Source organism: Glarea lozoyensis, assembly GCF_000409485.1.
Source record: "Glarea lozoyensis ATCC 20868 chromosome Unknown GLAREA6, whole genome shotgun sequence".
Lineage (NCBI taxonomy): Eukaryota > Fungi > Ascomycota > Leotiomycetes > Helotiales > Helotiaceae > Glarea > Glarea lozoyensis.
The window spans coordinates 1,793,810-1,806,839 of NW_007361001.1; the positions used below are offsets into that span (position 1 = coordinate 1,793,810).

Sequence of the window (13,030 nt, forward strand, 5' to 3'; positions counted from 1 at the left end):
GTGAGGATGTGGATTGTTGAGAGGAAGAATCCTTCTTAAAATGTCATTCAGGACCACTGTCGCATTCTCGTCTGCTCCCAACTTTTTCTGCAGGGGTCTGACAGTAGTGGAAGCTAAATGCGTGGAGGGGTGGCCTTAGAGGGGTCGCTCTTATTCGTATCAGCCATATCGGGGTTGTCGCCGATAGCCGGAGGTTCCACTTCAATTGTGTGACTGCGAAGGCAATTTTTCAAACTTGACTTGTTCTTGCAAATTGAAAGTTATCAACCGGCTTGCTAGAAATAAGCAATATAGTTGCGTTTCACTACACCCAAATGGCTAACATCATTGAACTTGGAGAGTCGGTGCCTGCTCTTACACCACATGTAAGTACCATCTTCTTGACTACTGACAGTTCAGATCTCCATCACTTGGAAGCGAATTATAAGAAAAAGAAGCACTAATCAGCCAGACAGGCAGCAAGTGTTTCTTTGCCAACATGGAAGGACAACGTTGGATATGAGGAGGGCGATCCTGCAGTTGTTGATAAAATGACTACGGGATATCCACGGTTAGATTTTCACATGGCATTCCTACTATCGAAAGCTAATTGCGGTCATTTACCAGATTTTTTATACACAAGTCAATTGAAGCTTTTGCACAAGATATTGTGAAGAAATTCGGAAAAGGCGACCAGTTGGCAATGCTTTTCCCCACTCACCGCGCAGCTCAGAGATGCGTCGGATTCATGCACTCAAGAGACCCTACGATATCTTTCCATGAATTAGGAATTTTTGGGCTTGTATTGGACAGAAGCAAGTCTATTTCCAAATCACTCGCTAACGTCTCACCTTCAATTTCGGCCGTGATCTACCACAAAGATCATTTTCCTATCGCGAAGCAGTACTGGCAACACTCGGGCGACGGGGTTTCTAGCAGGCGTGCCGAATTTTGCCATGGGCTATTTCAAGAAGGAGTACTTGTTGATGAGAGGAGTCTTCAGCCCATAATTAATGGTTCTAATAGGTCAAATGAGTATCAAAAATCCTGCAAAGGTCCTAGAAGATATCAAAAAGCTTCTATAGACTCCACTCCCAAGAAGGGCTTGGCCGAGAAGTCAAAAACACCCGCGGAACCCGAGAGCCGAGAGAGTTCTCAGTTCTTGGAGGAAAGATTTGGACGTAATCTTGATGTTTCGTTGGTCGACAATGCAAGATCTGCTGTGAGAAGGCGTATTGCAGGGTCTCTAGTTGGAGAAATTGAACTGACTCAGACCCTACGACCAGAGACACCTTCAAATGCGCGCGGTGTGGCGGGATTATCTGAAGACGATGTCTACTTGTATCCATGTGGGATGAACTCGATATTTAATGCACATCAGATGATGATGGAAGCGCGAGGGCCATTGAAAAGTATTTCCTTTGGCTTCCCTTACGTCGATACACTTAAAATCCTGCAGAAGTTCGGCCCAGGCTGCATATTTTACGGTAATGGATCATCAGAAGACCTAGACGATCTTGAGGCGCGTCTCAAGTCGGGCGAGAAGTATCTCGCTCTTTTCTGCGAATTCCCTGGGAACCCTATGTTAAAATGTCCAGACCTTCAAAGAATCCGCCGGCTGGCTGACACGTATGATTTCGGTGTGGTGGTCGATGAGACCATTGGCAATTTCGTCAATGTACACGTTCTACCATACGCAGACTTAGTTGTTACCAGCTTAACAAAGATCTTCTCTGGGGATTGCAATGTTATGGGTGGTGCTACAATCATCAACCCTAAAGCGAGATATTACCACGCACTTAAAAAGGTCATGGAGTTGGAGTACGAAGACAACTATTGGGTTGAGGATATTATTTTTATGGAACGAAATAGTCGCCATTTCGTATCTCGGATAGAGAAGATAAACGACAACGCCATAATGATTTGCGATATTCTCCGGAGTCACAGGCTCGTCAAGGACTTATATTATCCCAAATACAATTCTTCAAAGGATTGTTATGACGCTTGTAAAACGCCAAAGGGTGGGTATGGTGGTCTCTTGTCGTTCGAGTTCCATACCAAACCACAAGCTATTGCATTTTTTGATCAGATAAGAACAGCGAAAGGACCGAGCTTGGGAACCAACTTTACCCTGGTGTCACCATATGTACTCTTAGCACATTTCACGGAGCTTGACTGGGCAGCACAGTTTGGTGTGCCAAGCGACCTAATACGGGTTAGTGTTGGGCTGGAAGATGGAGTAGACTTGAAGAATATCTTCGCTGATGCGTTGAAAGCCGCCGAAGAAGTTACATCTAGAGAGAACTGAGCTTCAAGTCGGATATCCTTTACCATTAGCATCAGCATCAGCACTAGACAGTTATGAACTTAATGAAGGAGATGAGATATCAAAATTAAAATTGAATGCAAAGCTTCAAGAAATTACGGGCTCTTCTGTAGTCGTATGCGACGTGTTAAAAAATATAAACTCAACAAGTCCATTCTGTCTGTTCTAACGATACCTGAGATTTAGAAAGGTTCCATCAACCATGGTTTTGTTAAAGCCGAACAGTACATCACGTGATATGTTTAGGGCACATCGGCAAATATTCTAAATTCAACGAGTTCCAAAACCAAACCTCAACCACGAACTTTTTGCACCTTCGCGATCTCCGCTCCACAACCTCACCACCGACTCTCGACGTCAAAATTGCAATATGGGGGTTCCCTTTGATTACGCGCCCGACCGTCCAGAGCATATCGATGCTATCCTTAACGGATTAGATCGATACAACCCGGAGACAACCGCTGTGTTTCAAGAATATGTCGTCCAGCAGTGCGATCAAAAGTTCTACGATTGCTACGCAAACCTTGCCCTACTAAAGCTGTACGTTCTCTTTTTACTCATGTCTTTGCGCAAAAGACGATGTTATGTGATGATCGTTTTGTAAACGTTTCCTATTACCTGAATAGGCATGGAGAATGAATCCCTCCAGCCCTTGAAGTTTATTATTAGCTCTATCTGAAAGAACATCTACGCATTGGACTTATTTAGCGAGAACGGAATATTGAAGTCGGATCGCTAATGTTCTACGAAATACAGATACCAATTCAACCCCCACCTGACCAAGGACGAGACAATTACGAACATCCTCGTTAAATCTCTCACAGTCTTCCCATCACCCGACTTTTCACTAGCCCTCCATCTGCTTCCACCTCATATCCTTACACCAGCCTCTGCTTCTTCTGCTCTCCCAGCAGCTGGTGACGCGCCTCTCTCAGAAGCCGTTCAGAAATTGAACGTGCTCAACAACCTTCTCGCACAAGCTTCATATGCTGCATTCTGGAGCACATTAGATAGCGATGATCTATATGCAGATTTGACCGCTGACGTTGCCGGCTTTGATGAACTTATCCGCATTAGAATTGCGCTCACCATATCCCAATCCGTGAGAGAAATCGAGCGTTCAGTGTTGGAATCTTGGTTAGGCATGCAAGGCGACGCTTTTGACAAATTCGTCAAGGATGTCTGTGGGTGGGAGATCGAGGGTACGGTTGTGAAGGTCCCACTAAATAAGGAAAACGAAGCAAAGGGTACTGTTGTGAGAGAGAACGTGAAGATGGAACAGTTCTCAAGGGTCATCAGAAGGGCCTACGAGCAACCTGCGTAGGTTATAGCCTGACACCTGAACTGTTTATGATACAAATGCATGGCATGGCACGGAAGGCTTGGTTGGATGGCGTTCAAGAGGCGTTCGGTTTTGCATCAGTCTCCAGAAGAGACAAAATTTTTGCTCTTTCAAGGAGCAGCAACCAATGGCCGCCAAACTCAAAAGAGAGAAAGGCTCAACAGCGTCATAGCGCGAAAAGAATGTTCATACTTAATACCCAAAATATTTACGCATTTCCACCATGCTGTGCCTGTTTCGGTCCACGCTTTTGTCGTCTGAAACCCTCGAAAGCTAGGACGCTGGGATTTTCCAAAAACCTGTGTATTGGGCGTCTCTCTTACTTAAAGTTACCAGGGTAATTATGTCTTCCAGTACTCAAAATTCCAAGCTGCTCACTTACTCTGAGTTACACTTCTGGATCATTTGGCTTTTAATTTATTCCGAAATGTCTGTGATTGGCTACAGCGGAATACCTTCGCAGCCTTGCGCCTCGCTTGGAAAATAATTTATTTGCCCCTCCATTTTTCGACCCCGCCATAGACATATTGCTCCGTAAAAGTACGACCTATCTGGTGGCATCCATTTTGAACATTTATGTAAAATGGCGCCTTATGATAGTGACTCCGATGATGGCGACGATGCGGCGAGTTACACAGAAACCAATGTCTTATTAGGGTACGCGGCCGAAGAACCTTCGGATGATACAATCTCGTACTTGGGAGGAACACCCGTAAGTTTCTCCTTCCTCCTGCTTTCAGAATTTTCCTAAACGATGCACGTAGTCATGGATAAATGACGAGACGCTTCCGTCGGCGACACTTGCGAAATGCAAGGTCTGTAACGATTTCATGGTCCTCCTCCTTCAACTCAACGCCGATCTCCCAGAACAGTTTCCCGGACACGAACGAAGGTTATATATTTTCACATGCCGAAGGAAAACTTGTAGGCGGAAAGAAGGAAGTGTCAGAGTATTGCGAAGTTCAAGAACATTTGCCGCGCCGAAGAAAGTGGTGCCAAAGAAGGAGGAAGTGGAGGAGAAACCAAAGGTCAATATTGGAGAAACATTATTTGGGTCAAAAGGAAGCAGTAGTGGAAACGCGAATCCATTTTCCATGGGAGGAGCAGGCGGCAAAGAAAATCCGTTTTCAACAGGTGTGAAAGCTGGGGGAAGCAGCCACAACTCCTCAAATCCATTCGCGAAACCAACACCCTCAGAACCCCCAGAAGCAAAAGACCTACCCCAAACATTCGCCGAAAAGCTCAACATAAATAACCCCCAACAAACTCATGGTCCACCTCCTCCGTCCGTACCCTGGCCAGAGCAATCCTCCTTCCCAACACCCTACCCAAAACTATACCTCGTAGACGCCGACTACGAGATCCTCGACCGCACGCCAGAAATCGCACAGAACATCACCGTAGGAACGATGGACATTGAAAGCGAAGGCGCCAGCGGCGGCAAAGAAGATAAAGAAGTATTCGAAAGCGAGATCGACAAGACGTTTCAGAAATTCGCGGATCGCATCGGCTGTAACCCAGAACAAGTCCTCCGCTACGAGTTCGTTGGCGCACCGCTGCTGTATTCGAAGAAAGATGCTGTGGGCAAGATGTTTAGCGAGGGAAAGGGGAAGGGGGGAGGGATGCCGAGGTGTGGGAATTGTGGGAGGGAACGCGTGTTTGAGTGTCAGTTGATGCCGCATGCTATTATGGAGTTGGAGAGGGATGAGATGGGGGTTGATGGGATGGAGTGGGGGACGGTGGTTGTGGGGGTTTGTAAGGGGGATTGTGTGCAGAATTTTGTTAAGGAGGGGGAGGTGGGCTGGATGGAGGAGTGGGTTGGGGTGCAGTGGGAGGATGTTGGGAGATGAGATAGATTTGTTGTGATGAGTTATTTGAATGGTCGGATAGTGTCCAAGTTACGAAAATTATACCAACCATTTCCCCGTTCATCCAGCTGATTCCATATTTCTTCTCTTCTGTTCGTCGTTTACACTTTTTGAACACGCTTTCTCGAGTACGGGAGAGCTTGATACCATAACTAGCAGCATTCCAGGCTTCTATAAATATGTAGAAACAAAACTTGTATATGTCTTAAACTTTCCTCGAACCTCGATACCTAAGAATTATGTCTAGATACTCAAATTACCATATGAGCACATTCGTCCGTACTTAAGCTACCCTGTCGAATAACTTCTCTTAATAATAACTCAACACTATTACGTCTCAGCAATATTCTTCTCTCGTTTTGATGACCCGACAATCCACAGTAGCAAAGGTGTGTTAAGGCCTACACTCTCTTCAGAGACCCAATTGGCTGGCCTGTAATAGTGAAAGGGTCTGGGACTTTGGCTAGAACGGCAGAGACTTGCAACCTGAATAAGTCCGGCTTGAACATAGCTAGTACTCAGCCTCAGAAATCTCTCATAAATAGTGGTATTGACAATATTCAATTCTCATTATACTTAACCCCGCTCCTCCATGCCTCCAGCCACCAGTTAAAACATATCACCAAGCAAATGAAGCGCGCCCACGCCTACGCTCCCAAGATTCCCGAAACTCAAAAGCCAAAAATAAGTACCAGATCTCTATTGAGAAACGTTGGATATCATCAAATAAAAGTACAAGCATCTTCGAAATGTACATCATAAGCAATCATCAAGGTTACACGCATATTCGAAAGTCTCGCTCGTCGCCTAAAAGACATAGTTGATGGTTCGTCGCTCGAGGTTCTAAGACACGAAAGAGTACAGCTGCTAATTACGCAGTGGAGTAAGAATACACACGTCTAGTATGCACCACGGATCTTGGCGTATAAGTCAGTGTCAAGGAAGTTGTAATTCGGATCAATCTCGCAGAAAGGATGACGTGAGAGGAGAGTCTCCGCAGTTGGTCGCTCGGTAGGAACACTAAACATGGTCAGCTGAATTTGCAGGGTATAAAGGATCAGAGTGTACTTACATAGTCCAACAATCAGCCATGAAAGCAACTGCAATCGGACTAATGGTTTGAGCCACATCATCAGGAATCGGTGGGGCCTCGTTCAGGCTACCAAGCTTGTATATCGCACCAACGGTCTCTTCCTTACTCCATGGTCGACGACCCGCGAACATTTCAAGGACAACACAGCCGAGAGACCAGATATCGACCTTTGCAGAGTATCCTTCTTGAGATCGGACAACTTCCGGCGCCATCCAAAAGACAGAACCCTGCATATTGTTGGTGGCGTCATTGCCGTAGATATTATCAGTCTTTTTGGAAATACCGAAATCTGAAATCTTGCAAGTGCCATCGAGATCTAGCAAGATGTTGTCTGCCTTCAGATCACGGTGAAGAATACCTTCTCGGTGGAGATAGGACAATCCGTCCAGCGTCTGGCGCGTAAGAGAGCTAACAACTTGCTCCTCGAATTTTCCATGCTTTCGCAAACAACTCCCCACACTACCACCAGAAATATATTCCAGGAAGATACTGATGGATGTTTCCTTCCGCTCGCAACCCAGGTACTGTACGATATTGACGTGGTCTAGATGCTGCATGGTATCAATCTCAATATCAAGAGCAGCAACCATCTCGCGCATCTTCTCCTTGTCGCCTGCAGCAGCCTTGGCATTGACCTCAACTTGCTTCACAGCCAAAAATTCTCCAGTAGTAGCATTCATACCCAAATACACCCTTCCATATGTACCCTTCCCGATCAATTGTCCCTTGAACCAACGGAAGGTTGCTTGACGCTTAGGGATCGTATCTTGTGGAATTTTGGGGATAATCATGCTTCCCCGCTGAGGCTTAATTTGAACGATATTGGCTCCGAACATTTTTGTGCTCTTCCGTCGAAGAATACTACTGCTTGCTGCATTTCCGTTTCCTGGCATAGGCGCTATGCTGGTCGTGAACCTTTTGTTGGCCTCATGAGCCCCTCTTGCTACCTCACGAATAGACTTCATACGACCTAGACCCCCGGAACGACGAACGTTTCGCTGAGCAATACTTTGAATTGAACCGGGTCTCTCCAACGCTTTTAGAGTCGACTCATCGGAGCCTAAAGTATCGCTATCATTGTATGAAGAAGTGCGCATGGAATTCATTCCGGACGGTCCAGCAAGTGTTAGTCCGGCCTGCGCAGCCGCTAGCTGTTCAAGCGTAGAGTTCTCTGCAATGGGCGAAATTGGCGGAGAGCTACTGACTCCTTCCTCAAGAACTGGTTCATCCAAATCGAGGTTGGGGAAGAAATCATCAAGATGATTGATAAGTGCTTCGGCTGGAGGTCTATTTGCCCAAACATCTTCCCTCGCAAATGATTCTCGACGAAGGAGTTTAGCATTCATCTCATCTGAATCGGCAGACCACGCCTCAGATGCAGAAGAGCCAGGTGTCCTACGCTGCGGTCTTCGAGTAGCATTGCGGGTGGCGCCATCATCATAGTCGGGCGCCTTGGAATTGCTAGCTGGCGTCTTAGGTTGAGGCGAAGAAAACGACACGGACAAGCCTTTCTTCGATCGTTCCGTACGAATAGTCAAGTTCGGCCGCGCACCCATGCGATCTCCCCCTGGAGACGCAGGATCAGGTAGGGGTTCTTTTTTGACACTTGGCTTCCTAGCTGGTTTACGATTTGCCAGAGGAACTGCAAAAAGCCCGTCGTCTGAATCGGAATCGGAATCATCTGAATCAGCCGCGGGTGTAGAGGCTCTATTGACGGACTCCAGGACAGAGGTATTATGTGCGCTTGTAGGGCTGAGTTCTGAAGGGGAGGGAACTCTCCTGTTTGCCTCTTCCCGGAGTTTAGCGACCGAAGACTTGTGCGCAATCTTGAGTGACAGCGACCTGTCCCGTTGTTGACGGTCTTCTCCATAATCGGGGACAACAAACGGAGTATCACCCTTGCTCCATGTCGTGCTTCCTGGTGTTCCACTCTGTGAGCCGGATCGCGGAGAGCTTCTACCTGAAGCAGTTCCACTGAAGTCAACGGTAGACATGGCACTTCTGCCCCTCTCATTTTGACCGCTCGAGCTTGGGGGTGTCCTACTGTTGGATGTTGACTTACTTGGGTGGCCAGCAGCACCCAATCGACTGCCCATTCCGATAAGCGCAGCTGCAATACCACCAGCTGCCTGTGGCGAGTCTGGGGCTTTGCGTCGAGGTTGTTCTTGTGGGGCCCATGCAGTAGAGTCTCCACCTGAGAATCGTTTCCCATCACTGTCAACGCTACTCAGAGATAGGCGTGATTGCTGGCCAGTCTTTCTGCTCAGGGAATTGGCTTTTATCAACGTAGCCGATTCAGCAGGTGGAGGAGGAGGTCTCCTTTGGGGATAAAGCTCGGGTTTCTTTTCTTCAAATGGAGAATTGCGCGGTTGGTCAAAATCAACATTGCGGCCGACGATCCCAAAAGAGGGGTCAGTTGATGAAGGAGTTTCCTTGCTGGCTTTCTTCTTCTCTAGATAAGCCTTCTGTTTCCTTTCCATTTCCGCCCGGTGATCGTTGATAGCCAACTCCATGAAAGCCGCCCTCTCGGCATCTGAAAGTTGACTCTCGCCGTTTTCTTGCGTGGCTTTGAACTGCTTCAGTCGATTTTGCATCGCCTCGTTTTGTTCCGTTGTATGAGCATCTGGTGCATCTCGACCACCGGGAGAATGTCCGGCCTTGATGGTATTCTGTCGAGAAGATGGTGGTGAAGAGGTTGATCGCTTTCTTGTCCCGTTGAGTTTAGCATACGCCTCTTCGTCGACTGGCGTACCTGAAGGTAGACCCGGAGACAGAGCTTTACTACCAAATTCTAAACCAAGTCCAGGGGAGTGTGAGGGGACAGAAGCTGACGGAATTCGAAGATAAAATTTTAGTCCCCCAGGCTGTTCCGCGTTTTTCCTTCGCTGCACGAGCAGCCGTTTGTCATCTAGAGCTTCTTCGTGTTCGGCTCTTCCGAGCTCGGTGACGAAGAGTTGCGCTAGATCAGTGTTGAGAACTCCCATTTGATGGTAAATTGCACTCCGGATTTCGGATGGTTGCTCGGCCTCGGATATGTCACACATGCGGTAGTTCCAGCCGTCCAAAGTAACAAGAACATAGGTCTTGTGGGGGCGTCTACTTTTATACCCTCCCGCAAAACGATCATATTCTGTAGCTGAAAATGTCGAAGATGGGCGATCTAGGGATGTCTCGCTAGAATTGGCTATTTTGCCGTTCCCAAGGACTGACGATGGCTTGAAACTTGCGAATGGACTCGTTGGAGACTCTAAATTGTTCTCTTCCGGAGAAGGGGCCGCGCCATCTTCCCTCCTCTTCTTTCTGAAATGTTTGAAGATTCCTTTTGCTTCCTTGGCTGAACCTGGGGGTTCTGTTAATGAGCGGTCCCCTGGCTCCAACGGAGAAGGTCTAGCGCCATCGACACCGTGCCGACGAGGATCTCGAAGATTCAAGGTCTGGCTCGCTCCTGGGGGAACACCAGACCCATAAATGGCAGTGTTAGAGGAAACTGAATCAGTACTGCCTGTGGCTCGGTGTCCAAACTTTGCCGTACGAGGTGACGCTGAGAGATTTCCATTGCTACCCGCATGAAAATTTGAAAAGGTACCAGATGGGCTATCTGGCTTCGGACTGCCATCAATTCTAAGAGCTGGACTTCTGAAAATTCCGTCGCCAGTCTCACTCGCGCTGGGACTATGACGCCTATTCCCATCCCCATCAAGATTGCGAAGAGGATTACGGTGACTACGGTCCCTGGCCCCTTCATTACTATTGTTGCTACCTAGAATCGGCATTGTTGTGCTTCGTACAGATCCCTTTCGTGATGCACCTGGGATCGTACTTTTGAACATTGATTTCCCAGGACTATCATCTTCGCCATTTGCGGTAGTGGGCGTCGAGCCATCTCTGTTGAACTGAGCAGATTCCAAGTTGCTTTCTGAGCCGGGATTTGCAATATTCGCAGAGGACGATTCTCTTCGGACGTGAGAGGGTTTTGACGGGCCATTGACTATACCTCGAATGAGGCGGCGCATCCGCTTTCCTTCCTCCCGCTCCCTAGCCTGATCCCAACCAGTTCCACTGCCAGAGCATTCTTTTGCCAATCGCGGATATACCTGTTGGTGCATCATCCCAAAGTTTCCACGTCCCCCAACTCGACCCCCAAGCTCCAAGAAAATCGACCCATTAATATTGAGCGCTTTGAAGGTTTCCTGCCAATCCTTGGAAAAACTGTTGCTGGCGAGCCATGATAAGACCCGTTCCATAGACCATTGTGAGCTAGCCTCGTGGGGTGAGACTGGAGTATTTGAATTGCTGTTTTGTTGGATACTGCTTGATTGATTTGAATTCAGTCCCCGCCCTGACATCTGGGAATTCAAATTTGATATTGTTGGCGTTGGAGTGTATTCAGGCAACTGTATATTTGGATATCGATTGAGAGGTGTTTGCGATGGATATGAAATTGAAGGTCGGTCACGGTCGTTGTACCAGCTTGTCCCCTCGTCCATCGGTGTTGTCAGTGCCGTATCGATAGTATTTTTTGACGTCCTCGATCCATCTGATATGGAAGAAAACCTGTTGACAAAGAACATATTAGCATTGTGATGGTAAAGTTAGAAAATAAAGAATATATGAGATGTGTCAAGCCGTCAGCAGTATTTGATGTTGCTTAGACTTCCGAAATGGACCCGATAACACACGAGCGCAAATTAAGTGCTTTTAAAAATGGGGAAGGCATACTCCGCGCTATCTCCTCTCGTGAAGCTTGGCTCCTGATGGCTCCCAAACCCAGGAATTCCAACTCCTGGGCCAAACGAATCCCCATGCGGTATGTATGTTGCTGACATTTGGTGATCTGAAGCTGGCGGAAGAGGTATAGACAAAGGCGGGGGTTGATGATTCATATACGGTTGACTTGGATTGTACGCCTGGTGTTGTGCATTTGGTGGTGGATTTGGTGGTGGAAGAGGAAATCCTCTAGCATCATATGATCTTCCCCAACTACCTTGCCAATTTGCCTGCATACTTCCTGGCGGAGGCCCAGGAGGAGGAGGTATCATCACTCCTGGATGTTGATGAGACTGCCCTGTCAATGGCCGAGGTGGTGGAGGAGGTATCGACATCATGTGTTGCTGGGTCGGCGGGGACATTGGCGGCGGGGGAGGAACATATTGTCTTGAGTTGTCATTGACTGACGGGTGTCTCTGACTTGGTTGATACATCTCAACGTTTTGCGCAGCTCGAGGTGCCGGTCGATATGATGTGTTTATACCAAATAAAGGCGACGGCAACGGGTCTGCTGCGGCAGATCGTGCCCGTGGTCGCGAAGGACTCGAGGCTGCGATAGTAGGGTATGGCGATCCAGTTCCATACAACGGAATCAACAGATTCGAGGAACTGCTCACGTTGTAGGTAGGAACGTCGTTCAGCAGCAGACCGTCCGGTACGGTCAACTCTGAGGCGGTGGAGGGGTTCCGTCTCGGCGACGGCTGCGGTCGAGGTGTTTCCGCGTTATTGTTTGATCGAGTTGAGGATGCTCTCGGTCGCGAAGAGCTTGTCATCGTACACTTGAGCTCATTTTCATGCCCCAGACGAGTTGTGGTCGTCTGTTGGTCCTGTCTTCACCACGAACGAATGAAGAGGCGGCTGTTGAACCAATCACACCTCGCTTTAGAATCTGGGACGGGATGCCTGATGCTGCACAAAGATTGTCGCAAGGCCCGTGACTGGTGCGCAATTGAAGTTAGGCGCGAATGGAGATCAGGACCGCGAAGGGACTAAAAGCATAAAATTAGGGGAGAAACTTGGACGCGGTAGTTCAGGTACGACGACAAGACTTGACTCGAGAAAGTTTGCTCTTGGAGTTGGAGTTGGTTGTAACTTGGGAGCTCTGCGGCACCATCGATGGCTAGCAGGGGCAGGGATAAGTGACTAGGCTTAAGTAGGTGGTGTGCGCTTGCGTGGGAACACCCGAACGAATCTCCAGTCGTCACTCCAACCGCCGGTCAGCATCGAAGTTCGCAGATTATCGTCAACCTAAAAATTGCAAATGTAAGACTTCTCGCTGCAGCTCTGCCATGTTCGAGAACTACCCAGCAGCTGAGTAGCATTTCCTCATCAACGGACACTACTATCTAATTGAATGTAATTGAAGACATACCTGCCCAGAATTTGGGAGCCAATGAAACTTGCGACCGATACAGCAATGAACACAAGGACAGCTTATATGAAAGCGGCGAACTCAAATCTTTGACGGTTGAGACTTGCCAGGGCATTCTAGCTGCATGGCTTTGTCCACACTATCTCAATGAGATTCTTCACCGTCCTTATGTCTGGAAAGCAGTGACTTTGGTCAGACTTGACGCTCTTCTCACCTACTCATTGTACTCCTTCACTTGTATCGAGACATTCTAAGAACTCTGGATATTTTACTGATCGCTGTT

The 13,030-nt window shown here is 47.8% G+C and overlaps 4 protein-coding genes across 4 annotated transcripts; 3 read left to right on the forward strand and 1 right to left on the reverse strand.

The window, feature by feature from the left end:
- Positions 1 to 314: 314 nt before the first annotated feature.
- On the forward strand, positions 315 to 2,287 carry GLAREA_02912 (PLP-dependent transferase; the record flags this gene model as incomplete). Its single annotated transcript, XM_008087997.1, has 3 exons — positions 315 to 365; positions 456 to 550; positions 607 to 2,287. 3 exons carry the CDS (start codon positions 315 to 317, stop codon positions 2,285 to 2,287), a joined length of 1,827 nt encoding a protein of 608 aa, XP_008086188.1.
- Positions 2,288 to 2,675: 388 nt separating this feature from the next.
- On the forward strand, positions 2,676 to 3,629 carry GLAREA_02913 (ARM repeat-containing protein; the record flags this gene model as incomplete). Its single annotated transcript, XM_008087998.1, has 2 exons — positions 2,676 to 2,845; positions 3,062 to 3,629. 2 exons carry the CDS (start codon positions 2,676 to 2,678, stop codon positions 3,627 to 3,629), a joined length of 738 nt encoding a protein of 245 aa, XP_008086189.1.
- Positions 3,630 to 4,230: 601 nt separating this feature from the next.
- GLAREA_02914 (uncharacterized protein) lies at positions 4,231 to 5,497 on the forward strand (the record flags this gene model as incomplete). The annotated part of the gene is made up of 2 exons (XM_008087999.1): positions 4,231 to 4,359; positions 4,412 to 5,497. 2 exons carry the CDS (start codon positions 4,231 to 4,233, stop codon positions 5,495 to 5,497), a joined length of 1,215 nt encoding a protein of 404 aa, XP_008086190.1.
- Positions 5,498 to 6,414: 917 nt separating this feature from the next.
- GLAREA_02915 (Protein kinase-like (PK-like)) lies at positions 6,415 to 12,148 on the reverse strand (the record flags this gene model as incomplete). The annotated part of the gene is made up of 3 exons (XM_008088000.1): positions 6,415 to 6,535; positions 6,588 to 11,162; positions 11,328 to 12,148. The coding sequence occupies 3 exons, from the start codon at positions 12,146 to 12,148 to the stop codon at positions 6,415 to 6,417; spliced, it is 5,517 nt and encodes a 1,838-aa protein (XP_008086191.1).
- Between the last annotated feature and the right edge of the window lie 882 nt (positions 12,149 to 13,030).